General features: G+C 37.1%; 1 protein-coding gene and 1 pseudogene across 2 annotated transcripts in view; both read right to left on the bottom strand.

Annotated features, from left to right (window-relative positions):
• Lin7a (lin-7 homolog A, crumbs cell polarity complex component) overlaps positions 1–26,693 on the bottom strand; it is an 87,003-nt gene that overhangs the window by 8,033 nt on the left and 52,277 nt on the right. For both annotated transcript variants that reach the window (XM_019210578.2, XM_010643719.3), the window contains one exon: positions 1,428–1,646. In XM_019210578.2, coding sequence (XP_019066123.1) covers positions 1,428–1,646 — 219 coding nt within the window. The remainder of the gene's footprint in view (positions 1–1,427; positions 1,647–26,693) is intronic.
• LOC104875956 lies at positions 3,637–3,911 on the bottom strand (annotated as a pseudogene).

The raw sequence follows: 26,693 nt of genomic DNA on the forward strand, positions 1-26,693 counted from the left end.
GTGTAAACTAAATGTTTGCTGCTCAATAAATATATTTTTAAAATGAAATATAATTTCAGGTAAAAATAAAAATATAGTACAAAGAATAAAACAAACAGGCTATGAAAGGTAGAATGTTAATTTCCAGGAGTATCAGAGGACAAATCTCATACTGTTTGTTTGTTGTTTTAACTCCCTTATGTGGCCTCTTTTTTCACCAGTGTCACAAAAATTTGAAAGCTTCGTGTTATATCCAATGCTTCTGGTTGAGACTATAGCAATCTGATAAGAATGACTTAAAACCACCATCATGCATTATTAACATTTTATCAAAAAATAATAAAACTGAGCCTCAACTTAAATACACATTTGCAGACATCATAGTATAAAAGTATCTAATGATATGAACTGTCTTTTCCACAGAACAGCAAGTGTATATAACTTTATAACATATGATTTTGGCAGAGTATACCTGGTAGAGAAAAAAAAGACTTCTGTGCTACTCTAAAGTGTGGTTCTGGAGAATCCTACTGACACTACTGTAGCTTCAGATTGTTTCTCCAGACACATGGGGTTTTACGCATCCTTGCCTCAAATGTTTATTCAGAGGATTTGGAAGAATGTGTGGTAAGAGCCTAGCACACTGTACAGGCACTTCACATATGGGTCACTATTAACACTTTTTCTTCAATCTTCTTGAAAATACAAAGCAAATCTTGATTTAGCATTCTGTGTCACACAGTGGAATTTGGAAGAAAGCCAGGGAAACTTAGACATATTGTAAATGAGTAGTTAAAAGAACCTCAAAGACTCTTGGACTATAGGCATTGGCAGGTGTCTGTCTACTTTCAGGTGGAGCAGTTTTTTAATAAATTGTATCTTAGAATTCAGAGTACGATCTTTGCAAGTTCAGTACTATAAGGTTGGGCAGTGTGTGCATCATGAAAAGGACACTGGCCAAGCCACGAGTGGTGACAAGAACCCAGTTTACACTCTTCTCACGTAGATCTGTGTGAGCATAGAAGGTGTACTTTCCCAATTTGTATAAGGGCATCATAGACTCTATTTGTTCCTTCCAAAGTGTATTATTTTCCAAAATATTTTACATTTGTGGATAAGATAGCCACATGAAATATAAAGATGATATCCCAGAGTGGTGGTGCACACCTGTAATTCCAGTGCTCCAGAGGGAGGCTGACACAGGAGGACTATCATGAATGAGTTTAAGGCCAGCCCGAACTACACACGAAGACCCCCCACAATGCCAAAAGAAGATATTATCCTGTTGACAACTTTTAGGTCATTGTCCTTTGTCGACTGATTTCACTTGTGCATTAAATACAATTAAATAGAGTGATTTTGTTTCAGGTAAGAAACCATATTTTAAAAAACAGCACACTTGTACTTATACAAAAGACCTTCCTTAGGCAGAACAAGGCTCTTCTCACCTATGACATGTGGTTCTGTTGTGTCTGTTGCTGTTGTTGCTGTTGCTGCTGCTGAATGAGCAATTGCTGCTGCTGTCTACGTCGGGCTGTCCGTAGCTTTTCAAAGCGAGCCTCCATCTCTTCCAGGACTTTCGGGGTGTATCTGACCACCAGCTTAACGCTGTCCTTAGCAGCCTTTAGTAGTTCCACAGCTTTCTCATGGTGCTCTCCTTCCACGCTCTGAAAAGACAAGGGCAACTCTTGAACCAGAGACTTTCCATGTTCTATTCTCCAAGAAACAAAACTGAAATCTAGAATCCCACCATTATTTATTGTTCACTATATTTTAGATGAACTATGCACTGGTTAGGCTGCGCAGAATGGATTAGATGGGGGTTCAAGTTAAGAGGATAAAAGCAGCGATAGGGCTAACATTGGAATTTTAAATTTTATCTGGATGAGTACATGTGCTAGTCAAGAAAATTTTGAAATAAAACCCCCCAAAAGATGGAATTTTCCCATCATATATTAAAATTTATCTAGAATCTACAATTATTAAAATAGTTCTTACTGGTAATGAGATAGTAGAGCATAGCACAGTCCAGAAAGAGATCTATCATATAGATAATATAACCTTAATGTATGACAAATGTAGAATTTAGACAAAAAAAAGGAAGATTGCTAGCACATGATGCTGGAACAAATAATAATTAAATGACACAAAATAATGAAGACTTCAGCCTCATACTGTAATCTAAATATAATGTATTGATGGAAGATTTTAATGTAAAATGAAAGCATAAAGTAAAACAAAACTGAATGTTTATCAGCTTGCAATGGAAAAGAAATTCTTAAAAATTCTGAGGGTGGAGAAATTACAAAAATCAGATTTCCTAATTTTAAGCTTCCATATCATAAATATTTTAAAAGAGCAAATAATGTCAGCAAAATACTTGAAATTTATAAGTCAACTTATTAATAATTTTATACAGAGCTCTTATAAGTCAATAAAGATTTAATCAAAATGAACAAATGAATAATTCAAATAATGGATAAATAATAATGAAATCACAAATGGTCCATACACTAGTAAGATGTTTAATAATCAAAGAAATATAGATCAATACAAATACTCAATTTTTAACTTAAATGCTAAATATATATATGGTGGTGTAGGGGATTAGATCTCTGAAAGATTGCTAGTGAAGTGGCAGTTTTGTTGTTTATTGATTAAACCATTTATAATGAATCATTTTATTTTCATAGATAACATCAAATGGAGGATAACATTAAATATGTATACATGCCTACAAGTATTATATAACAGAAAGCAAAAAATGGATCAGTTCTTGGGTTTTTGAGTTTCAAAATAGTGTTTTGAATGTCAGAGCATGTAATGGTTGGGAAAGCTATCTTTACTCCAACTAAACTAAAAACTGCTTCTTACACAACCCTCTAAAGATCTTTTTGGTAGGGATGAGTGAGAAAGCAAAAGAGAAGGAAGCTGTAATTAGACTTTGCAAGACTCTAAAACATGAAGACTCTGCCTCCTTCCCTCTCAGCTGATTTCTAGGGTAGATCATGACACACCAAGTAAGGCCCTTTTTTTTTTTTTTTTTTTGCTGTACTGAGGATTGAACCCAGGGCCTTTGTACTGGGCTACATCCCCAGCCCTTTTATTATTTATTTTGAAGCAGGGTTTTGCTAAATTGCTAAATTGCTCAGGCTTTAATTTAGCAAATCACAATGGTCAGTATCTCACCTAGGTAATTTCTTAAATCAGTGTGGGTAAACTGATTTTTAGATAGAAGGTGCCAAGGGGCTGGGCCAGTTGTAGTTGAGCAACTTTTAATCCAAAAGATAACATTCCAAACAAATTAAACATTTTATGCTAATTCTATCATACTTATATATTTTAGTTAGTCTGTCTCATTGGACGAGGGGACTTCTTAAGAACAAGGACTTTGCTTTGGTAAGCACACAGACACCAGTTTACTTGCTCAGTGAGTAGAAATGAACACAGTTTCCAGTGAAATGGTGTATATTTTTGAATATTAATCCAAGTAATAACCTGTAGTCTGATTTCAAACACTCAAACAAGAAAATTGAACCAAGGCTTTGACTGAGCTGTGCTAAATCATTTTAAGAAAATTGTAGCTCAGAGGTGTTTTATAAGAAGTTAGTACTCATATACATAAGCTAGGATGAACTTAAAATTCATACATTTGCTTCATTCACTACATTGACCTTCTAGTAAATCTTTAGCTTCATTGATTTTGGCTGCTATATAAGGAAATTCTCCTTGTCTGGATGATTTAAGAGCATAATTCGTTTATGAGCGTCTCTTATTTTTCCTTTATTGGCAGTAGGGCTTACCCCTAGTATTAATGCTATTTCCTGTTTTGTCATTTTGGATTCAAACCCAACTTTATAATAGCCAGCACTAAAGGCAGACTTTGGTAGGTTCTGAAAAGCTTGTTTTACTTGTGGCCCCATATGCTTCATGGCTTGTAAAATATAATGCCTGGAAATCTTGCAGCATAATGGTAGCTACCACTGTACTGACCATGCACCTTCACTGGGAGCATGGTTCATCCCAGCCCAAGGCATGGCCACCAACTACCTACCTTTACCAGAAAGAGACACACAGCCACTGCCACTAGGCACAAACCTCCCAAGTACAGAAACCCTACAAATTACCCTGTCCTTCAACTTTCAATCCTACTTCAATCCTTCCAGAGTGCTGTGATCAATGGTGGGCATCAGCATGCTGGGATACTTATAAAGCCTTTTTTGCTTAACGCCCGGGTAAAGTCAGAGAGGAAATGATTGTATCATGTGATTGATAGGAACTGAGATAGGCTTAAAGATTATCAGAACAGCAGAAGTCTCAGTTCACCCCATTCAGAAAGGAGTCTCAAAATGAATATTAAATTGAGCTACAGAAAAATTAAATAGGCTATATACCAAGAATACTTCAGTTACTGCAAGCTTTATAATTAATGCTATTATACAGATTTGAAAATTTAAGGAAACATTTCCAATTCTACTATTTGCTTCAGAAAGATGGGTATGGACTGAAGGAAAAGAAAGGTTTGATATTAGCAAAGAAGTTGTCTTTGGTACTGCTAAGAGCAGAATTTGCCATTTGTTTGAATACTCAGCTGATAATAAGGGCTTAATAGCCACAGTGAGCTCTGAAGACCATTTATATAACCAATCCAATAAATCTGGATTTAATACAAAGAAAGGAGTTATAAATAGCTTTAGGTAGAGTTAATTTTGCCTGTGGTTGAAGCCTTGGAAAATGGGCTGGTTCATTGATTAATCCATTCTTTTAATTATTCATTCAACCACTGACATAGTCACTATTTACTAGTTGTTTTCTACTAAATCCTTGGAAGAACATGAAAAGACAGGAAAACTTTGACAGTAGTATGCACTATAATTCCTGTTTTTATTATGCATGTAAATTGTGTCCCAAGATGATTTGTTACTGAATGGAGTTTTCCTTTTAAGGAAGAATTTGGAGATTCAACTGTCCATGGTCTTCTTTTAATATTAAAACTTATGTGTTTCAATAACAATGACTCACCTGTTTTCCAGGCCGAGCTGATTAGTCACCAGACTTTTTTATGGCTTTTGTTCTGTTTGTTTTCATTTAATAATGTTGGAGATTCTAGGCCAGACCTTAAGAGGCCCTTTACCCAGGTTAAGACACTGTCCCTGCAGTTCAGAGCCGCCAAGGGAGGGCTGTGGCACCGAGGCGGGGCCACCCAGCTCTGGAGGAGGGGATGAAGAGCAGCAAGAAATACAGCTGTGGGGCCCACAGTCGGCTCTGTGGAACTATTAAGGCTACCCTCTCCCTCCCCAGCTCTGCTTTTCCACACAGTTGGCAATTATAAAACAAAGCAAAACAAACAAAAACAGACTAAGTGATCTTTGAACCCAGAATTTTAGCCTTGATGTTTTGTCTCTGGCTGAGACGGTGATTCTCTTTCTTCAGGCTCACTATAAACAACAGCTCTCTTGGTTTGAAACCACCTCCCTGTCTTCCCCATCTCGGTACAGAACCATTCATTATCAGAGCTCTGGGTAGCACCCTACATTTTCATTTCTATTACTGGAAATACTTTATTAGTAACAGAAATTACATAATTAGGCAATGTAATGAAAACAAAGCCTTGCGTTTAGAATGAGATTTGAAGTAATAAAAGCATATTTTTAGAATTTACTACTTCAGATAGTCCTTAACTTTGTTTCTAATTGTATTCAGAAAAATGTCTGAAATCTTGCTCCAAGGATTGCCCTGGATGGCTTTCTTTTTCACTGGCTTTGCCTAATTTTGAGGACATATTCTTTTCTCTTTGTTTTTTATTACTTTAGTCCAATAATATAGCCTTTTAATAAGAATGAAGTAGTTTGTTTTCACCTTCTTTTTTTTTCTTCTTCTTCTTAGCATAAGAATGAAAAGCAGGATACAAAAGGACAACAGACCTGCTCATTGTGTGCATGTCCTCTGCCACCATTTCTTACTGGGCAGTTCTTGAGTCCTGAAAGTTAGCACTTATTCTTGAATTTTACTTAGTCTCTTTCTTATTCTTATTTAAAGCTTATCTTATTTCTTGCTAAATACTTAAAATGTTTTAAAATGCATTAAATTATTTATAAATACTTAGCTGTTTTTATCAAAGCTGTATAGATAAGCTTTCCTGCATTAAGAATTGTCCCTTATAGCAATCAGTTCAAATTTAGCTAATCTCTGAAAACTTGCAGCAACAGCTTCATTGCTAGTGGGTGGTGGCTGTCAGCTTTGAAAAGGACCAATATAGCCAATAGCAAACTGCTCTTTTCCCACAAAGTAATGGTGATTGATTATTTTAGGTTTTTTTTCCTTTCTTCGCAGAAATTTATTGAAATTGCTAAAGTGTTTAATCTTCTATGCCATACTCATTCATCCAGTTGCTTTCGAGGGTAAGCCCAGGCTAGCTGCTGTTGTGAAAGCCCTGGAAATTTTTAAGGTAACAAGAAGTTTCCTTTTATTTATGAAAATATGAATTCTTAATCTTGAAATTAAGGGAGAGGACAGAATAAGACATGTGCAGAAAAATCATTACCATAACCCAAACCCCTAAACATTTTCTGTGGAACAATAAAAGGCTAAATTCTTTTTGAGGGCATGAAATTGGTTTGTTGCAACCAGATGGATCAAGTTGTTGTTATTACTATAGTTCCACTTTATTTCCACTTTTTAATTTTACTTTCATGGTGTGTATGCTTAGGAGTGGCTGGGACCTAACCCAATCCATCCATTCATTAGTGTCATGAGGGGATTAGAACTCGATTAATGTTTGTGCTTTTGACAACTTCATACTACTTTTGCAGGTTAACTAATCCAGAAATGGAGCACACAGATTTGTGTGATGTGAAATGTATGTGTGGATATTCTAACATCTACTGAACACTTCTTTAGAGCAAGTCCAGGTCTGTTATGTGCATTATATATAATACAACAGATGTACAAGAAAGGTTAAGAAATTACATAGATTGAGAAATTTGTCCTGGATCGCCAGGTTGAAGGTAGAACATATTGACCTAAATTGAGATCTCCCTGTTCCCAGAGATATCTACCAACCCAGTTGTCTAAAACAAAGTAATCAGAACAAATTAAATATCATATAAGTGGCTTTCCTTAGTCATGAAGATTTTTTTTGGAGGTAGTTTCAAAACTTGAAGGTACACAGAACTCAGCTGGAGAACCTTTGAAACATAGACCAAAACTGTTCCTGGATTTGCCATATTACGATCCACAAGAGTATAACCCAAGAATAGTATAAGAATAGTATAACCCTAAGAATATGTGACTATGTATAAAAAGGATCCTGCCAGCCAGTCAGCAATGTGAAAATCTTGGGTCTGGATATCCTTCAAGACAAGAGCATCACTAACCCAAACAGCAAATGCCGTCTCAGCATGCTTCTGCTCTGTTTCTGCAGGAAAGATGTTGGCTGTGCAAGGGAAATCTTATCACTTTGCCTTGGTGTAGGTCTATACTCAGCATTTTTGGAACCAGAAAAATAAAGAAGCTATTTTGAGTTGGTATTTAATTAGGGGGTGAATATCTCTCAACAAGCTACAGTGTATATTCAGAAAATAACTTTGTGATGCTTTCATCTTTCCCATCTCAAAAATGCTAATTTTCCAGTTCTAAGTGTATTATCTTTTGCTTAAGTGGCAAATGTATTAAGAGTATCAGATTTATCCCTCAGAAACAATATGCTAATGATTTCCCAGAGTATTTTTGTTTCTGTCTAAATGCTAACATCTACCTCAGTGTGGTACAGTTCATCAGCTCCCATTGGTCTGCTGCCTCTAGATTGTTCCAAGTGTATAGTGAATCTTATTTATCAAGGTCTGTACCACCATGTATTATGTACTCAAAATATATAGTCAATGAATAAAACATCTATGCATCATCTATAACTATCTCTAATATATGTCTATATATCTATATATAGTTTCCTATTAGGCAAAGGAGCCAGTATTACTGCCTTGGTCTGAATTTGAGCTTTTTCACTTGCTCTATGAACCTAGAGAAACCACTTAATGTCTCCCAGCTTCGATTTTCTCATATATAAAATGGGTATCATGAAGTACTTACTATATGGAATCATTATGAACACTCAATTTAACATGCACAAAGCATTTTGAAGAGTATTTGACACTTATGAGATGGTCCAACAAATATTAGGTTTGTGTTGTATCATCATGCCATAGGGCTTCAGAGGCTTAAGGCCAACCACAGCAGTAGCAAGGTATAACGGCACCTTTAGAATAGGTGGAAATTTCCTTTTAGATTATGTAGGAAGCAAAGCTTTATGAAATAAATGAATGCTATTGGGGGCTTGTTGGAAATATTTTTAAAACTACTTAGGTGTGAATCCACTGCTTTCAATCACCTTCAAGTAATTCAGCAGCGTCATTTCCATATATGCAATTCATATGCTAATTAAAAATGATCATTAGTTATTCATGAAAAACTGTGCCTCTCAGTCCCATCTCAGTGTCACACATTGTTAAGAAAAGGACTAGTGTGCAGGAGATTTACTTGATAGGAGCATGCATAGTGCAGGGGGGATTTGAGAGAGGAAAATCATCAAATAACTGAACACTAAAAAAGAGCAAAGAGGTTAATAGGATAAAAATGCATATAATTGCACATAGTTTTTTCCTAGGAGTATAGTTATAAATATCAAAAATATCGAACCATTAAAGTAGAGAATACAGTGTATTAGCAGAATGCCTAGTGGGCAGAGAATTTAAGATGAACAAAAGCTTCAGAATAAAACCAGGACCAGAAAGCAGACATTTACAATTCTGTTTTGTTGATCTCGGCCCATCTTTTAGGTCTGGGGGCTAAACCTGGAAACAAATTCACCTACCAAATCCCATTGTAACACTTTATAGAAACTCTAATCAGCCTTTGACATTCTGGCACTAAAGGAAGTAAAATATTCCTGATGGTTGTTGGGATGAACCCTGATCACACGCCCATGTGTACACATGCACTCAGTCATCTTCAGGAGCACAGACTTGGGTTTTAGATCTTGAAAAGCACAGAGAAGATGCCTAGAAAAAAATGTTCCTAGAAAACTATATCTTTAAATCAGTGTGTTAATTTTGGAGTGGTAAGTCTTGAGGAGGCAGGTGGGATTACAGGGAATACTTCTCCAACAATGACGCACAGCGATCAGTGTTTCTGAGATGCACGCTGTGCCCACCCCTGCTCTCTCAGTGCATGACATTCTGTGATACTGAACCCCCAAGGAAGCTCCGGCAAATGCTCCTAATCTGATGTGATGCCCAGTTCTCCACATTTGCTTCCAAGCTGCATCCTCTCCTCATACATCCACAAAGAACTGTCTTCTCCATACTCAACCCTACTACAGCTCCAGTTAAAAATGCAAATACATCTGAGGCATTAAAATTTGGTGCAACAGAACAGAAAGGTCAGGGATTGAGATCAGGATGATCTGGGTTTGATCTTACACAAATCTCTGATGAACAGTGCAATCTTTAGAAACCATCTTTTCCTGTTTGTGCCTCAAGTCACACATTGGGGCAGTTCAGGTTCAGCACCAAATGTCCCAGGAAATGCCTGAGACCTTGGTGATGTCATAGTTGGTCACTCAGGAAGACCCAGGAAGATGTTGCAAAGATGGAAGAGTGCATAGCAATGCCTGATACGTGACATTTCTTTTTTTTTTTTTTTTTTTATCAATAGCCCTTGTTGAGTTTGAATTTTCAGTGGCTATGTGACTTTTCAGAGAATGAGAGACGACATGGAACACCACAGGGCAGCCTGAGGGAGGGGATGGGTAAGAAGGATTCAAGCTTGAGACAAGTTTGGAAAGTAAGTTTCAGGGCACTCAGGTCATTTTTGTTCACTCGTTAATTCCGCCAAGAAGCAAAAGGCAGATCTAGTGCGTTAAGTGGTTCTGTTAGTTGGGGAGGACTCAGATTCAGAGGAGAGCTGTTAAATGCTTATGAAGCAGTGATGCATGTATATCCGCTAAGGTGCCTCAGCACCAAGGTTCACCCTTCAAATAGTCTGGACTTTATCCAGTCTCCAAGTGATGGGCAAATGGGCTGATTCCAAGTTTTAGCTGTTACAGACTGTGCTGCTATAAACATGGGTGTGAATATATCACTGTGATATGATTCTTCGAATTCTTTGGAAAGATACCCAGCAGAGGGATGGCTGGGTCCAATGGAACCTGTAGTCCCAGCTCTTTGAGGTGTCTCCATATTGACTTCCACATATATAGTGGTTGCACCAGTCTGCACTCCCACCAACAATGGAGAAGGGTTCCTTTCTCCCCACAACCCTGCCAACAGTTATACTCAGCCATAAAGAATGAGAAATTAGAGTCATTCATAGGAAAATGGATACATATTGAGGATATACTCCTAAGTGAAATAAGTCACACATGTACAAATACCAAATAGTTTCTCTGGTGTGAAAAACTACAAAGGTATATAAGATCCTAATGATAAAATTGACAATGTGAAATAGGAAGAAAAGGGCTAAAGGAGTAGGGTAAATGGGAAGGGTAGGGGAAAGGAAATAAGGGAAAAGAAAACAAATGAGAAAATGAAAAATGGAAATAAAGCATTTATAAATAGGAAAGGGAGGAGGGGGTGAAGGAAGGGCAGGAATAAGGGGAAAAAAATGAGAACAAGACCTGTCATATAAAGGTACAAGATCCCAATGATGAATGCAACTGTATTGTATAACTAAAATGTACCAATAAATGCAATGAGAAAAACAAAACAAAAAACAAAAAACAAATAGTCTGGACTGCTTGTTGCTTTTGTAAGGGGAATAAGGCTGAACCTAGAAAAAGGCTTACTTTATAGGAAATTCTCAGAAAACCCTACTAAGTAAGGTATAAATCATCCCGACGACATCCACTGTATGACTCTAAGATGTAGGATTCTGTCAACCAAAATAGTTTTATTTTCTTTATTACCTCCAGCCTCTTACCCTGCCAGTATTGTGGAGTTTGTAGTTTTATAAAGGATGTCAGAGAAAAAAAAAAAAAAAAACTAGATTGCTGAAATTTTTCCACCAAACCGTTCAAAAGATACCTTTTAATACCTAGCTGGTTTTAGGAGCCTAGAATCCCAAGCAACCAATGTAAAGTATAAGGGGGAAACATAGCAAGTCTAGGCAGAAGTTCTCTGGGTCTGGAATTGTCAGGTGGAATTCTTATGTAGTATAAAACAGCATGGACATTTATGTCACCATGTACCATGAATACTAAAACATTAATAACAGCTGTAATTTTTAATTTAATTGTAGAGGTTCCACATTGCAGCTGTCTTCTTGCGGGAGAAGATATGAAAATTTAAAGTACAGGGTGTTTCAGGGTGACTATTCAATATTTCTCCGCTCTGCATACAAATGTATTTTTCAAGCAAATGCAGGACATACTTGCATTTGTCACCACTGATTTATAGTAAGGTTTTTGTTTCTTTTAAAAGTTCTATCTGGCTCAAATTTCCAAACATTCTTTCCACCGTCCTCTGTACTTCTGGCTAACACTAGTCATGTAGCCACCCAAGCTAGATACCTGAGGACAACTTTCACTCGTTCCTCAATCCATACCTAATTAACCACCAGCAATGCTACTTCCTAATGTACTGCATTCTCTCCTCCTCTTTATTTCTAATAGTATTTATTTTCCTATATTAAAAAAAATCCTCCAGACTCTCTCTTATCTAAACTCTTTACCAGACTCCAGTGTGACTCACTGGGTCTCTGCATACCTTTGCTTAAAATTTAGAGCCCAGCTCTGGGAAAGTCTTGGAAAATAGAGTCCTTGCTACATTAATTGCTCCTCCCCAATACCTAGCACAGTGCACATACTCACCTACTGTTTGCATAAACTCATATGGAGAGAACTGGCTTTGAAGCTGAAACCAAGAGATTACAGTTTTCAGATAGTTAATTTATTTCCTTTGCCTCAGTTCCCGCAAAATAGTATTTATAACATTTACTTTAAAGAGGTCATTTACAGATTTAGTGAACTACTCATATACAGTACTAACCATGGCCCATAGAATACGCCCAATAAATAGGAGTACCCTTGTCCCATGGACATTTTTTCTTTTCCTAGAAATGAAAATTAAATATCCTAACATGCAGTGCTCTTTCCAGGAACAGACAACTATTTCCTAATATTAATCTATCATCTACAAACAACACCTGCCATTCTTTTGTCATGTATTTCTATGTTTCCATAATCTCAGTTTTTCTCCCTCAGCTTACAATGTCCTTTCTACCCTCCTCTGTCTCAGTAACTCCAAACCATCACTAAAGTCCAACCTAAATAGCATTTACTCTCTTTGTGTCACTTCTTACTCAAATTTAAAAGCAAAGACCTTATAATGGCTTGCGAGGACTTACACTTCCCCTGCTCAGCTAGTCCTCCTCATTTCATTTCAAGACTCTGCCTGACATTCACAGGCTATTCTGGGATTCCTCTCTTTCTATTGCACATGTCAAGTTCACTCCTGCTGGTATTTCGTATGACTAGGTCTTTCCCATAAAGTTCTCAGCTAAAAGTTGTTGAACATCACTATTAAGGAGATGGAGATTAAATCCCAGAATTGGATAAAATTATTCACTTGATGATTAAAAAAGATAATGTATTGCCAAGAATTTGGTGAAATTTATATCTTCATATGATGTGAAAGTATAAATTGGTGTAGGCTTTTTGAGGTTGATTTGGCAGTATCTCTCTAAGATAAATATGCCCATATCCTCCTAAACTGGCTTGCTGCGTATCAGTATCCATACTAGAAAAAGAATAGTCATTCATATAGATTAAGATTTTCACTTAAGCAGTGCTCTCACAATAGAAAAACAAGACAAAACCCCAAATGGGTAACAAAATAAATGACCATCAATTGGAGTAGCCACATACTATGGTATATTATATACCAGATTAAGGAAAACATGTACTGATGAGCCAAATCTTTCCCATTACTTTCCTTTTTTTTCTACTGAGTATTGAACCCAAAGCCTTTGCACTTAGCTACATTCTCAATACTTTTATTATTTTTGAGATGCAATCTTACTGAATCAATAAGTTGCCCAGGTTGTTCTTGAACTTGTGGTTCTCTTACCTCCAACTCCCAGAGAGCTGAGATTATAAGGATATACCACCACAGCCAGCCAACAAGCCAAGATTTTAAAGACACAGTTCTAACCAAGAAAACATGTCATACAATAAGTATACATGCAAATCTTTGTGTATCTAAAATTCACTTATGATGATAGTCAACATTTATTGAGTGTTTACTACTAGGTAATAGTCTCAGTGCTTTAAATATATTAAAATAGCTACTGTTCAGAAGAACACTGTGAAGTATGTAATATTGTCATCTTCATTGTATAACTGAGGATTTTGAGCTGTTAAAAAGTTAACTTTTTGTAGGACTATACCTTTAATGCATAACAAACCAGCCACCAGAGCCTGACCTCTCAGATACAGCTCCGCAGTGTCTCATACATTTGTATTAAAAAATATATGAATAAATAAATAATTATGGGTGAGTGTAAGTGTGCATGTGCACTAAAAAGGGAAAGAAGAATGTTTGGGTAAATATTCATTATAAAAGTATTTCTGCATGGGGTGGGGAAAAGAAGGACCTCATACGAAGAAATGGTTAAAGGGACTTGTTCTTATTTTAGTTTTTCAACTGAATTATCTGAAAATTTTATACAGATTTATATCATAAATACATTATACACACACTGTATATATTAATATAGGAGTCCAATATTAATGTGAGAAAATCAGAGGATAGATCATTGTATAGCAAACTTAAGAAGGTAGAAAAATAATTAATTTTGTTTATAATGCTTTGAGGCATTGCTTTGAAGTAATTAGAACAAAAAGAAAAAAATTACAACCTTAATTGCCTGGGTAACTCAGATGAAAGGATGGAATTTTAGCCAAATTACCTCAGAAATAGGGATGTAGAACTGTGGTCTGTGGGACTTTCAAAATGCCAATTATAATGGAATGCAATGAGATTCTATTTGCACAGTCATGACTGGATGTTTTTTTCTCCTGGTAACATTAATTTGCGAAATCCAAGGGTGTTTTTTTTCTCCCTCTGTTTCTTCTCAGTTTTTTGTTTGCACCAGCAAATCAATTATGTGGCCAGGCAGATCATTCCTATTTCTGTGTGCACACTATAAATCCATGTTTTCAGGGAGTAATGTTTGACTAAGAAATGATGAGGAAGGATTATGAAACACTTCATGTTTAAATTTTTTCTTTTCATCTAATTGTTCCTAAGATGAAAAACTACAGTGATTTCCAATCTTGAAAGGTGTGAGACCCCAGAGTGAGTTGCAAATCAATCGACCTAGGAGTTTCTCTGAAAATGAAACGAGTAGACTTTATATTTCTTTTTTGGTACAATTAATATTGATCCTCCCTTCCTTACTCTCCCAAGTAACCCAGTACTATACCAAAGAAACATCACTTTTTCCTACAGAACAAATTTATAGTGAGATCTGTTCCTTCTCTCGCTGCACATCAGATTATTTCCAGGCCTGGTTGCTCAGCCTTGAACTCTGGTCCCTTCTAAACTACTCTTCCCATTGCATCACAGTAGTCATTCAAATGTGTATATATGACCATGTAGTTAAAGTTAATCTGTATCCTCATTTTGCTCAGATACAATACAAAGTTTTCAGCCTAGTACGCTTCATCCTTTATCATTTGTCCTCTGTGTACACTTTTCGACCTTAATTGGTAACTTTCAGGGCCCCATGCAGAAGAACCTGCAGTTTTCTCTAGTGTTTGGCCCCTTCCACACGTTGTTCTGCCTAGGGTGGGTCTCTCACCTTTCTCATTGCCTCTGTGCACCTGCCCAAGGTACAACCCTGCTTGTCTGTGGGGAAACCATATCTGCCCAGCACCCACCCCCATACCCATGCTCGGGTTAGATGATACTTCTCTGGTCTTCTATGAAACTGCATACATAACGTTATTTATAAAATAACCTGCACTGCAAAGGTAAGAGGCTTTCTTACCTATTTCTTCTCTTAGATGAAATCAGAGATAGTGTCCTTATTTTTTATTTCACTGGTGACAAAGACTACAATGCTAGGCATAATAATGTTTTGCCAAATGAATGAATGAATATCTAAATTTTATGGATTGTATAATGTTCATCAGTGATTGTTAAATCTTATATATGTATATGTTGTCAAGTTTCTGAAAAAAAAGTAAAAGTAATTTTTTAATTTAAACTATGGTTCCTGTCTTGTTAAACTAGTGATAGTGGTAAAAATTAACATTTATTTAGTATTTAGTATGCATTCATGAATTGTATTATGATATGTAAACACTAAAAAGCCAACTAAGTAGTCACCATTATTATTTCTTAGCAATGAGGAAACTCAAGTAGGATCCCAGAACCACCTCTCAGGACCCGTACATAGAAGTTCTCATGATTTTCCTTGAGATTTGGACAGCATAAAGGACACGTGGACCCCAAGAAGGGCTTGCTGTTGTGGCTTTTGCTCACCATAGCCTGTCCTACTTTCTCTGGAGTGTTCTTTTATCTTGTATTTTTCTTTTACTCAGAACGCTCTACAGAGCCAGTTTCTCCCACAAGCCTCACTTTTACTTTGCTTTTCATTAAGTTTGTTGGTACTTTTTAGGTTTAACTTTCTTGAAGGAACTTTGTCACTGTTTTTTGCTCATTTTGTTCAAGTCTTCATTTGAGTCAAGAAGAACTCTGAATTGTAACTCCAGAGAGAAAGGCGAGGAACCCAGAACCCAGTAAAGTAGTTGGTGAGCTACTTTTAGAAGCTGCAAATACCCGATCAGGGTAAGGTTGAAGGCAGCCTGTCGTTACCTTCGTTGTTGATATTGTTACTATACTTGTGGATGTCTGATTTATTTCAAAACTTAATGAATAGGGATTTTTAAATTACCATTTGCATGTAATGACAACTATTTTGAGATGTTACATTTTTAATTGATTTTTTAAAAATTAGCAAAATATTTAAAAGTAAAAAAAAAGATGAATTGTTAAAACGCACCTATTTTGGTTTCACTGGCTTCCTGTTGTTCTAGCATACCAGTGCTGTTTCGCTTTAGACTCTTTGTGATGAGTCTTGCCACAGGATGGAACGTCTTTCCTTAGACATCCATATGACTTATTTCTAACTCCTTTATCATCTCTTCTAATATAATCTTCTCACTGGAGGCTGCTTTGACCACAGTGTGGCTGCTAGGGTTAGGGTGGAGTTTTAGATCCGTTGGGCTTGGGATCTACCCCAGGGATTGGTGGAACACACTTTGAGTTGTGTCTGAGTAGGTCATGCAGACATGGCCTTGGAGACTACGCGTGGTCCCCACCCCTTCCTCTCTGGCATTGCTTCCCTTTTTAACTTTTCGGTTGCCATGCATTTCTGCTAGGATGGCTCAGCGTTGATGCTAACCAGTCATGGACGGCAACCATAAGCAGATTGAAACCTTTTCTCTTTTAAATGGTATGTGTTGAGTATTGTTTCTAAGCGAGGATAAAGGTGATTAATACAAATACCATGTCGGCCCTCCTTCTCCCCTGGCATTCTCTGTCCTCCTTAGGCTGTACCGCTTGCATTTATTCCCCTTAATATTTATATGTTCGAGCATTGTATATGTTTACTTGTTTTGTTTATTGTCTCTGCTACTATTACTTAAACTATACAAAGATTAAAATTCCTCTTTTTTTTCCACTAAAGAATCCTGACTTCCTCAAGCAATACATGTTTAATAGAGTTGTTGAATGAATTGATGAGTATTGAGGTTAAGACTGGGCAGAGGTATGCCGTCTTATTTGACCACACGTGTGCTCTAGACGAGGAGTATTTGTTTACATTTTGACTAATGATGGTGCCACCTAGATATACCTGAGCAGTTAATTTGGTAGAGAAAGCAGATGGATGGGCTTGGATCGAGGCACAGTAACACAATAAAAACAGATAAAGTCAAGTTTGACTCAAAGCCTCACATTTCTATAAATAACTGAAAAGCATCAGAGGGAAATTTTATGAGTGTGTTTGATGTATTAAATTCACAGAAAAATCAAAACTAAAAGTTGCACATAATTAAATTCTCAATCATTCTGTGAAAAAAAAAAAAATAGTAGTGGCCAGGCATGGTCAAAATGATTGAGCTTCTTCAGGAAACATTCAAAACTTGTGGAGAATTATATCCAATGCAACTGGAGGAAAATATATTCTGAACACTTGTAAACAATGACACCATAAACTGATGTGTGATCTGATAAGTAACATCATGCAGGCTGCATTCGCCTTCCTGCTGATTTCATCTAAGAAAATGGAGCCCATGTGAAATGGTGTATGCAGTGGGGTCCTGAGCTAATCAGTTGCAGCTAAATTGCTACAGCACAGGCAGTGCTGTGTAAAGTTTCTCTTACATTGCTTAAGAGTGACTGGCAAAAGAATAATTATCATTTAATTTGGAACTAAGAAATTTAAACAGATCATGGACATAACAAGGGAAATTTCAGGGTGAGCAGCTGTCCACCCTCCAGCCTAATGGCTTGCTTCATTTCAGACTCATTTGCAAACTGAGAGAGAGTTTTCAGGTTCCCTGTGGATTTGAGTTACAGATTTGACTGAGTGCTTGAAATGATACTGTACCTTCTAGATGTGGGAAGAAGAGAAAAGTGGCAAGGCTTTGGCACATTTCTGTTTGTGACATATTGGCAAAATATTTCTACAAAGCTAAAGCGAAGGATAATTACGAGTAATGCAACCATTTCAACTTATGAAAAAACGTAATGTTTCTAGAAGAATTCAATAAAAATAAGCTCCTTTAAGGTATGATCTATGTCTTCTTTTAAACTGTTCCTTCCCAGTGGCAAGCATAGAATGTGGTTAATAAATATTCTTAGCAGTTTGAGAACTTTAAATTGAAATTCTTATAATATGGTTTGCCTGTAGAGACAGATTAAATGACAAATTTAATAACGGTAAGCTGTCAATTGCTTTCCCTTTGTCACCCTGGTAATTAGGAACCACTTTTGTCTCCTCCTCCTCACAGATCTCTTAAATCTGGAGACAAGCTGTGGATGAAGGCTCTTTTCTATAATGGTCTTCATTTGTGGCCCTAGCTTCTGTGAGAATTTGACAGAAGTCCATTCTGTTCACATACACCGTATCGTATACTTTGTGTACATTTAAATTTTATAAATTTATAAATCCAGCCAGTGTTTGGTGTGCATCAGTTTTCCTTGAAACTGGACTAAAGTAAAGGGATGATTTTGGCCTCACAGGGAACAGATGTACATGTCTGGACACACGTTTTCATGGTTACAACTGGAGAGGTGAATGTTCTGGCAAGATAAACACCCTCCACTATGCGGACTAGCCTCGCCACTAAACAATTATCCTGTTCAAAATATCAGTTGTTTCAAAGGTGCAAAATCTTAGTTAATTCATATGTAATTTAATGAAAAGTTCACATAGTTGAATTTTTAAAAATAAAAGTTTTAACGTTGAATTGTTGTCAATTTGAAAGAATTCCATTAATTTTAAATTTACTTCTCACAAAGGCAGAAACTGGGCTGGGGATTTAACTCAGCGGTTCGGTGGCCTGTGTTGCAAGTGCAAGGACCCAAGTTCAATCCCCGGTACCAAAAAAAAACAAAAAACAAACAAACAAACAAAAAAAACAAAGGGCAAAACTAAGTTAAAATCTTTGCCCTTGTACACGTTCACAGGAATGACCCACAGACTTAAGTGGCTGCATGTTGAGCTCCTTTTCTTCACGCCTGAATCACCTTTGCTCCTATATCGACAAAAGGCAGGATCCAGGCCAGGAACACAAGGTTTCCTTGGCCAAATCCTGTCCTTCTCTTCTTACATCCAATCAATCACTAGTTCTTGCTCTTGGTACTATTATCTCCAAAGTAATTTTCAAATCTCCTATTTTCTCTCCATCCTATGTAGGTGTTCCCCCAGTTCTGACTTCCCTTAAGGGTTCCCAGAACTTTTTCTGAGTTTCCTAGTTGATTTCAACTCCTGTCTTGTCTTTACTTACCCCGTGCCTAACTGCCAGAGTAACTTACCAAATGTGAACAAAGCCATATTATTTTGGCTGTTTTCTACCATCTTCAAATAATAAATCCTGGCCCCTTATCATGGCTTGTGGGGGCTTCTATAACACAGTTCCCACAATCTTTCCTACCTTACTCTTTAGCTACAAAATATTATGCTAGTTTTTATGTGCACATATGTTGTCCATCAACCTATTTACTCTAACATTTCCATTTTCCATTAACTGGAATTGTCTTTGGTCAGTTCCGCAAAGCATTAATGCTGACAGAATTTGACCAAGCACAGAATTTGAAGACGAAGCTTGCATATTTTTTTGACATGAAGCATACATATCTCACCGAGAAGGGAAGGATCATCACTCTTTACATTTCCTGCTTTTGTAAATTAAGACTTTGTCATAACAGGAAACATAGACAATGTTATGCTTTATATCTAGATGTTCTCCCAAAGCCTCATGTGTTCATAGGTGGGGCCTTTGGGAGGCAATTGGGTTACAAAGGCGTGATACTCATCAGTGGACCACTGATGTAGCTAAATGTGTTCGTGGGAAGTGAATTCTGTTGGGAAGAGGTGGATCAGTAGAGGTGCAGCCTGGAATAGTCTGTCTTCCTCCCCCTTCCCTTGACCTTTGTCCACTTCTCACAACAGGCCATGAGCTGCTTCTCTGCCGTGCCCCTCTACTATGCTGTCCTGCTTTGGAGCCATCTGACTATGGACCGAATCTTCTATACACTGTGAATCAAAATAAATACTTCTCTTTACCGTTGTGCCTGTTAGATACTGTGTTCAGTGACTGAGACAGAGAGACTCATCTGGCGAAAAGGCTGTTAATAATTTAAATATATAACAATACAATATTGCTGTGTTTTTGTGAAAACATTTAAGTTAAAATTTTTGCCAGTGATATATGTTTATCATACCTTTCTTCTTCCCTTAATCACTGTTAGGAGAGGGAGAGAGGATAGAGAGGTGTTGTTGCATCAGTTTTGCAGATGAAAGGGGGCTAAAAATTGCAATGACTTGTTCTCAATCAAGAAGGTGATGACAAGGATTCACCTGTTTCTAGGTTTAGAGAATTGAATAGGAGACTTATACTGGCTCTTGAAGATAAAAAGAAAGAAGAGGCAATCACTTAAACTGGAATGAGAGCTTAACTCTGTATGCAGACAAAATTATAAGACAGGAACAGTTACTGGGTATTTAAAAGGTATCCAGTGTAACTGCAGATACGGACATTTTTCTTCTTTAATCTTCAGATCAACCCTGTGAAAATGGAACTGCTATTTCTGCTTTACAGATGATAAAATAGAGTTGCAAAGAGTAAACGAACATATTATGGTTGGAGTATTAAAACACTTGAGAAAATCTAAGAACTTGTTTCTGAAGATAGCTGTTGGCAGTAAAGTAAAACTTTCTAATTTCCACTGAAACTAACAATAGATGTGGTAAAATTGTCTCAAAGTTGTTATGAGATATAATAACTGGATCCCAGTTAAGTGATAGTAGGGTATAGAAAGAAAATTTCAACATAGAAAAAAAAATACCATAAAACAAGAAAAAAGAATACAATTTTTTTTTAAGGGAATAGACCAGGAGCTCTCAGGTTTAGGAATTAATGTATCACACTGGAATTTCTACTATACTTAAAATTAAATGAAAACCTTTTGAGGACCATCTCTAAGACTTTGTTGTCTTCAGCCTTACTTGATCCTATGGACTATGTTCCATGAACTTTCAGCCACTATGACATGGTACAAGTCATGGACTTCATATCTTGGTATCTTCCTTGAATTTTTTTTTTTTTTCTGGTGATGACTGACTCTTCCTTATTCTTAATCTTAGTTTAAATGTCACCCTTCAAAGAGACCTTGCCTGACACTATTAAAATAAAATCCGCTTTGTTTTCTTCTTTTTCTCTGTAACACTTGTCACAATGTTTAATTAAGAGGCAGTGTCAAATCTGAAGAAGAAATTTGTGTTCTTTATGTATCTCACCCGCCTGCTTCGTTCAACCTACACCTCGAAAGGAAAAAAAAAAAGGGTCCCTAAGAGCTGAATGCTTTTAGGTACAAGGCAGAAAGAGATTATCTGTTTCCATATCAGGCTTTTCCTTATCAAAGACTAGATAAACCTGGGAGAGGGGAAGAAGGGAGAGGAGGCTGAAGCACTTCTTGATCAGATTGAAGTTGGAGGAACAAAGTGTCTGAAACAGGAGGGGAACAACTTGCATTACAAAGCCTAGAGTAGAATGGAAAATACTCAGTATAGGCTGTTCTGCAAGTGAAAAACCTATATGCTAATGGCTTCTGGAGAATTAGTCCCATTCCATGGCTCTGACAGTTGCTGGCAAACTGGATTTGTGATATTTACACACCGTAGAACTCAAGGTACACTCCCAAAGATACCAGATCCTATTTCCTGGGTCTTGCAAATGTTACTCCGTATAGAAATAGTTTTTTTAGGTATGATTAGGTTAAGGATCTTGAGATGAAATTATTCCGCATTAACTCAGAGGGTCCTAAACACAATCGTGAGTGTCCTTTTAATAGAGAGTTAGAGGGAGATTTGGCACAGAAGAGAAGGCAATGTTACCATGGAGACAGAGATTGGAATGAAGCAGCCACAAATCCAAGAATGCCAGAAACCACCAAAAAACTGGAAGAAATGGATTTTTTCCCTAGAGCCTTTAGACTAGCATAGCTCTGTTTACACCTTGGTTTTGGCCCAATGAAACTAATTTGGGACTTTTTGTCTGTAGAAGTATGAGAGAATTATTTTCTATTGTTTAAACCACAAAATTTGTAGTAATTTGTTACAACAGATCTAGGAAACTAATACATACATACAGTGAAAATCTTATTACTCTGTCCAGTGTGGAACTGAACAGAACAACTGGGAGAATTCCCTTACGCTAGGATAAGTGGTGGATATATCATCACTACTGTATGTGCATTTATATGCATATATTTATTATTATCATTATTTTTATTTTCTTACTCTCTGCTCAGTAGAATGTCCCATGGGGGTTATAATCCTTTCTCTTTTATTCTTACTCTTACTCAAGATTTAGCTCAGTAGCTAGCACATGATAATTGCTGTATACATAGTCACTGAGAGGATGAAAATAACAGCACAATATTGTTAAAATGATAGCATAGTATTGAGCAAAAAACAACAAATGATAAAAGTAGCCATGAGACAAACGGCACCAGCAACTAAACTGAGTATAATAGTCAAATAGCCATTCCCAGCAACTCACCAGAGATTAGTTAATTAGGTTGGTGAGCGCCCACATTCGGGAATGCTTTCTTTGGTCTAGTGACTGAAGAAACTGACTAGGAGATGTGTTCTGCCACCGACACCTTTCCTGTCAGTTTTACCAGCTTATGCTGGAAGCTGGTCTAATAAAGTGTAAGAGCTGAGATACCTGGCACCATCATCATGGGCTGAAGTCATGAGGTGAGACTGGCCATTCCATCTGTTCTACTGAGGTGATACAACATTTCTCTGTTCTGATTCTTAAACTGAAAGATGTCTTATTGTGATGCAGAGAAGGGGACCAGAACACTGCCTGCTCACAAAATGTCCTGGTTGATGCTTCGTTGTTAGTGCTGTTCCGAGGTGACCGGAATAAAATAACGGTGCTCTCTGAGCTCCTTCACAAATGTGAGTGAAGCGTCCCATGATGTTATCTTGAGAACAAAGATTTTTAGCACTTAACTGAAATTCCAGTTCATACTCCTATTTAATTGTAACCCAAACAATCTCCCACCCTTGGCTGATGAGAAAGGTAGAGAATCTGCTAGCAGCTCCCAGGCAGAGACAGCATGTGAGAATGGCTTTGTTTGAGGCCCTTAGGCCTGGAATTAAGTGAAAACCCTCCAGCCACGCCTCTTCCTGTTTATTTAGTCTGAATCCCCTGTATGGGTAGAGTGGGTGTCAACAGTATTTGTGGAACAGGGCTGCTCATTTCACCCAGGGAGCACAGCTGTTCAGGCCTCACTCTGGTGCCTGGTTCAAAGTGGAATGATGGGTGAGAGAGGTATGGAGCAATTCTCACACATTTAACCAAGCTCTTCACATCTCCGCAGTCTTCTGATCTATTTAATTGAAAGGAAACATATTTTTTCAAAATATTGCTGTCTTAAGAGAGAGTCTTAACTTTGGAAATGTCAAAGTATTACAAACAGCTAAATTAGGTAGAACTATAAGCAGTCAGATAGGGCTGGGCCCTTGAGAGAGTCAATATAAAAGATAAAAACACATCACAACTGTGGCTGGAGGCGCATCTGTTAGAAAACAGGCCTCATGATAAAGACAAAATTATTAGGCCTGCACACTTCCCCAGATGACAAGATAAGTGATGCCCCCCCCCCCCCGCCTAATGAAATCTTGAAAGACATCAGTCACTATGGTGGGTGACTGGGTCCTCCAGACCCATCGGTTCCTAAAAATGGTCTTTGCTCTTTCCATATTCATTTTCTACGTGATCTGCTTCCCTTCCTTATTTCATCAATATTACCTAAGTGACTATATTTGTAATCTTATTGGTTGTGTCCCATTTTGTACCTACCCTGTGATTTTTTTTTTTTTTACCCACTTTCAAATTTTGCTGTATAAAATTTCCCCTGTGAAGTGAGGTCCTTGGCAACCCATTGAAGAGCCCTCCTGCCTCTCAGGAGCTAAAATCTCTTCTCTCAATAAATGTTTCCTACTCTTCTGTTGTTCCTTAGAATTCATTCTTCAATTTTGGGAAACACAAACTGCATATCTGACACCTAACAGAGTGAGAGTTATATTATTTCCCCTATATCAGTCAGAGGTCCTATATCAAAAGCTCCTTGTAAGTAACTGAGAACAATTAACCCTGTCTTCATCAAAATGGCACTTCCATAAACCATAAAGGTTAAGAAACATCTCCTGTATCATACGTGATAGTATGTATGTTCAGGCTAAGACATTTACTAACTCTTAAATTATGACTACTAAGGACACACAACCTGAATCAACTGAGAAACTCCAGCTTTGGCCTATCTGGAGGAAATTGGTTAAGTTATTGGATCTCTCTCTTTCTCAGTTTCCTTATTTGCAAAATGAAAATGATATCAATAGTATCTACCACAAAAGATTGTTATAAGAAAATACTAAATTAATCATGCAAACTATAGTGCCTGGAGTCCAACCAATTCTTATAGAGCTTCAACTATGCACAGGGACTGTTCTACCACAAGTGATAAGGCAATGAACAAAAATCACTTCTGTCAGTAGAGCTCACATTTTACTGTGGAATTTAAATCTTCACAGAAATGTTGCAGAATAAATCACAGAAATTTCTAAAATAACTGTTTGGTTATGTTTTCTCTTCATTCAGATAGTGGACAAATATTTTTATTTAGATTTCTTCGCTGGGATGCTATAGCTTCACATGAGTGCTCAGGCATAGAGTTCTACTTTTTATTTCATTCTCGTTCCACCTGATAGCCACTCTGCAAAACTAATTTGGTCTGTGAGTCTTCACCCTTCACTTGGCAGAGGCATTTATAAAGTGGGACAAAAGCCAGATTCTGGAAACAATTTATTCTGTTCCATCCCTACATTTTTATTCATTCATCTGTTATGCTTAAAAATCAATTAGCAATGTGCATTCACTGTATCAACAACTTTATTTAGGTCTCACTACAGGCCTGGACCAACGTAGCTGCAATCTCCCTGCCAATGGTATTCTGGAAAAATGCTAGATCTCAGAAGCGAATGGAGGTCTCTTCTCAATGTGACATTTTCAAAGTCATTCTGAAAAGTTCTCAGGCTTGCATTTTACCTTTCTGTCCTCTGCCTTTTCCCTCCTCACCTGCCTTTGTGCTCATCAGTCCCATTAGGATAGCACATTTGGGGTTAGACTTTTCCCCTTGTAAAAATAATTATGAAATAATTAAAGGTATTACAAAGTAATTATAGATTTCCAGAAAGGTAAAAAGAAATGTACAAGGATGTCCTATGTGACCAGCTTCCCACAATATTAACATCTTGTAGTATAATATTACAATTGGGGACATTCATATTGGCACAATCCACAGACTTTGGTCAGATTTCACTGGGATTGGTTTTAAAATAACTATTTTTTACATTTGGAAAACTTCAGTTGCAATTGCAGTGAAGCTTGAAATTCACTGTGTGTGTGTGTGTGTGTGTGTGTGTGTGTGTGTGTACACTGGGGGAAGGGGGACTTCTTTGAGAAAAAAATGAGAGAATATGATGTATAAATACTGTTAATAAGCTGTACAATATTAAATATATTTAAATATATATTGTATCAGATTTCTACTCTTTTCATTCAAGAAAAATGTCTCATGCAAATGAAAAAAATGTTGAGACTCTATATCACTCCAGAAAGAATGGCTGCTATTAAGAAATCAACCAATAACAAATGCTGGTAAGGCTGGGGGAGAAAGAAACCCTTCTCCTTGTTGGTGGGTGTGTAGACTGGTGCAACCACTGCGAAAATCAATAAGAGAATCTGTGGAAATCAGTAAGGAGGTTCTTCAAAAAACTTCATTTGACCCAGTATCCCCTTCTAGGTATGTTCCTGAAAGAATTTAAAGCATCATACCACAGTGTATATGTGCACCCATGTTTATAGTGACACAGTAATAGCTAAATCCTGGAAACAGTCCAAATGCCCATCAACTGGTGACTGAATAAAGAAGATGTAGGTTTTTTTTTTTAATGGAGTATTACTCAGCTAGAGAAATTTCTAGCTAAATGGATGTACTCGAGACCCTACTCTTAAGTGAAATAAACAGGATACATACATGTGAATACCAAATTGTTTCTTGAGTGTGAGAAGCTGAAAGTGTTAATGAGGAACAATTGTATAATAGATATTGTGAAATAGGAGGAAAATGTTCAAAGGGAAAGGGGAACTAGGGAAGGGGCAGAGAAAAGGAAAGAATTAAAGAAAAAAACAGAAAAGAAGGAAAAATGGAAACAAAGCTTTTGTAAACAGGGAGGGGTGGAGGAGTTGAAGGGAGGGAAGAGGAATGGAAAGAAAATAAGAACCAAGATGTATCATGTATGGGTACAAATTCCTAATGGTGACTGTAACCATTATGTATACCTAAAATTACCAATAAACCTAAAGAATAAAAAAAAAAAGAAGAAAAATGTCACATGAATAAGGTACACAGACAGAAGAACCATTTTCCTTCCTCAGAGTATAAGGCAGAGGAGATGGGATACACAGAACTTTAAGCAAAGTTCCATTTGAAGGCTTAAATATCACAAAGTCACAGAGTTAGAAGGTACCTTGGGGCCGACTGGTACACAGTACATGTATTCTGAAGGACAACTCAGGCAGTCTTTTAATCTCTGATGAAGATTTCACTTGGTGGACACATGTTGTCTTCTGAATTAGCTTTTATTTAGATACCTCTCCATGTTCAAAAGCCCCTTATCACAATAAACTGAAATCTCCCTTGCCTGTGGTCTTCACCCACTGGCCTTGGTCTGCCATCTGATGACTTGCACAATGGAGAAATGAAGAGTCATCGTTACCCTAAATAGTCTCTTCTCTACTCTCAACAACTCAAGTTCTCCTTCTCCTCCCCCTCCTCCCGCTCCTCCCT

Source organism: Fukomys damarensis, unplaced genomic scaffold, assembly GCF_012274545.1.
Source record: "Fukomys damarensis isolate Sample0158 unplaced genomic scaffold, DMR_v1.0_HiC HiC_scaffold_15, whole genome shotgun sequence".
Taxonomy (NCBI): Eukaryota; Metazoa; Chordata; class Mammalia; order Rodentia; family Bathyergidae; genus Fukomys; species Fukomys damarensis.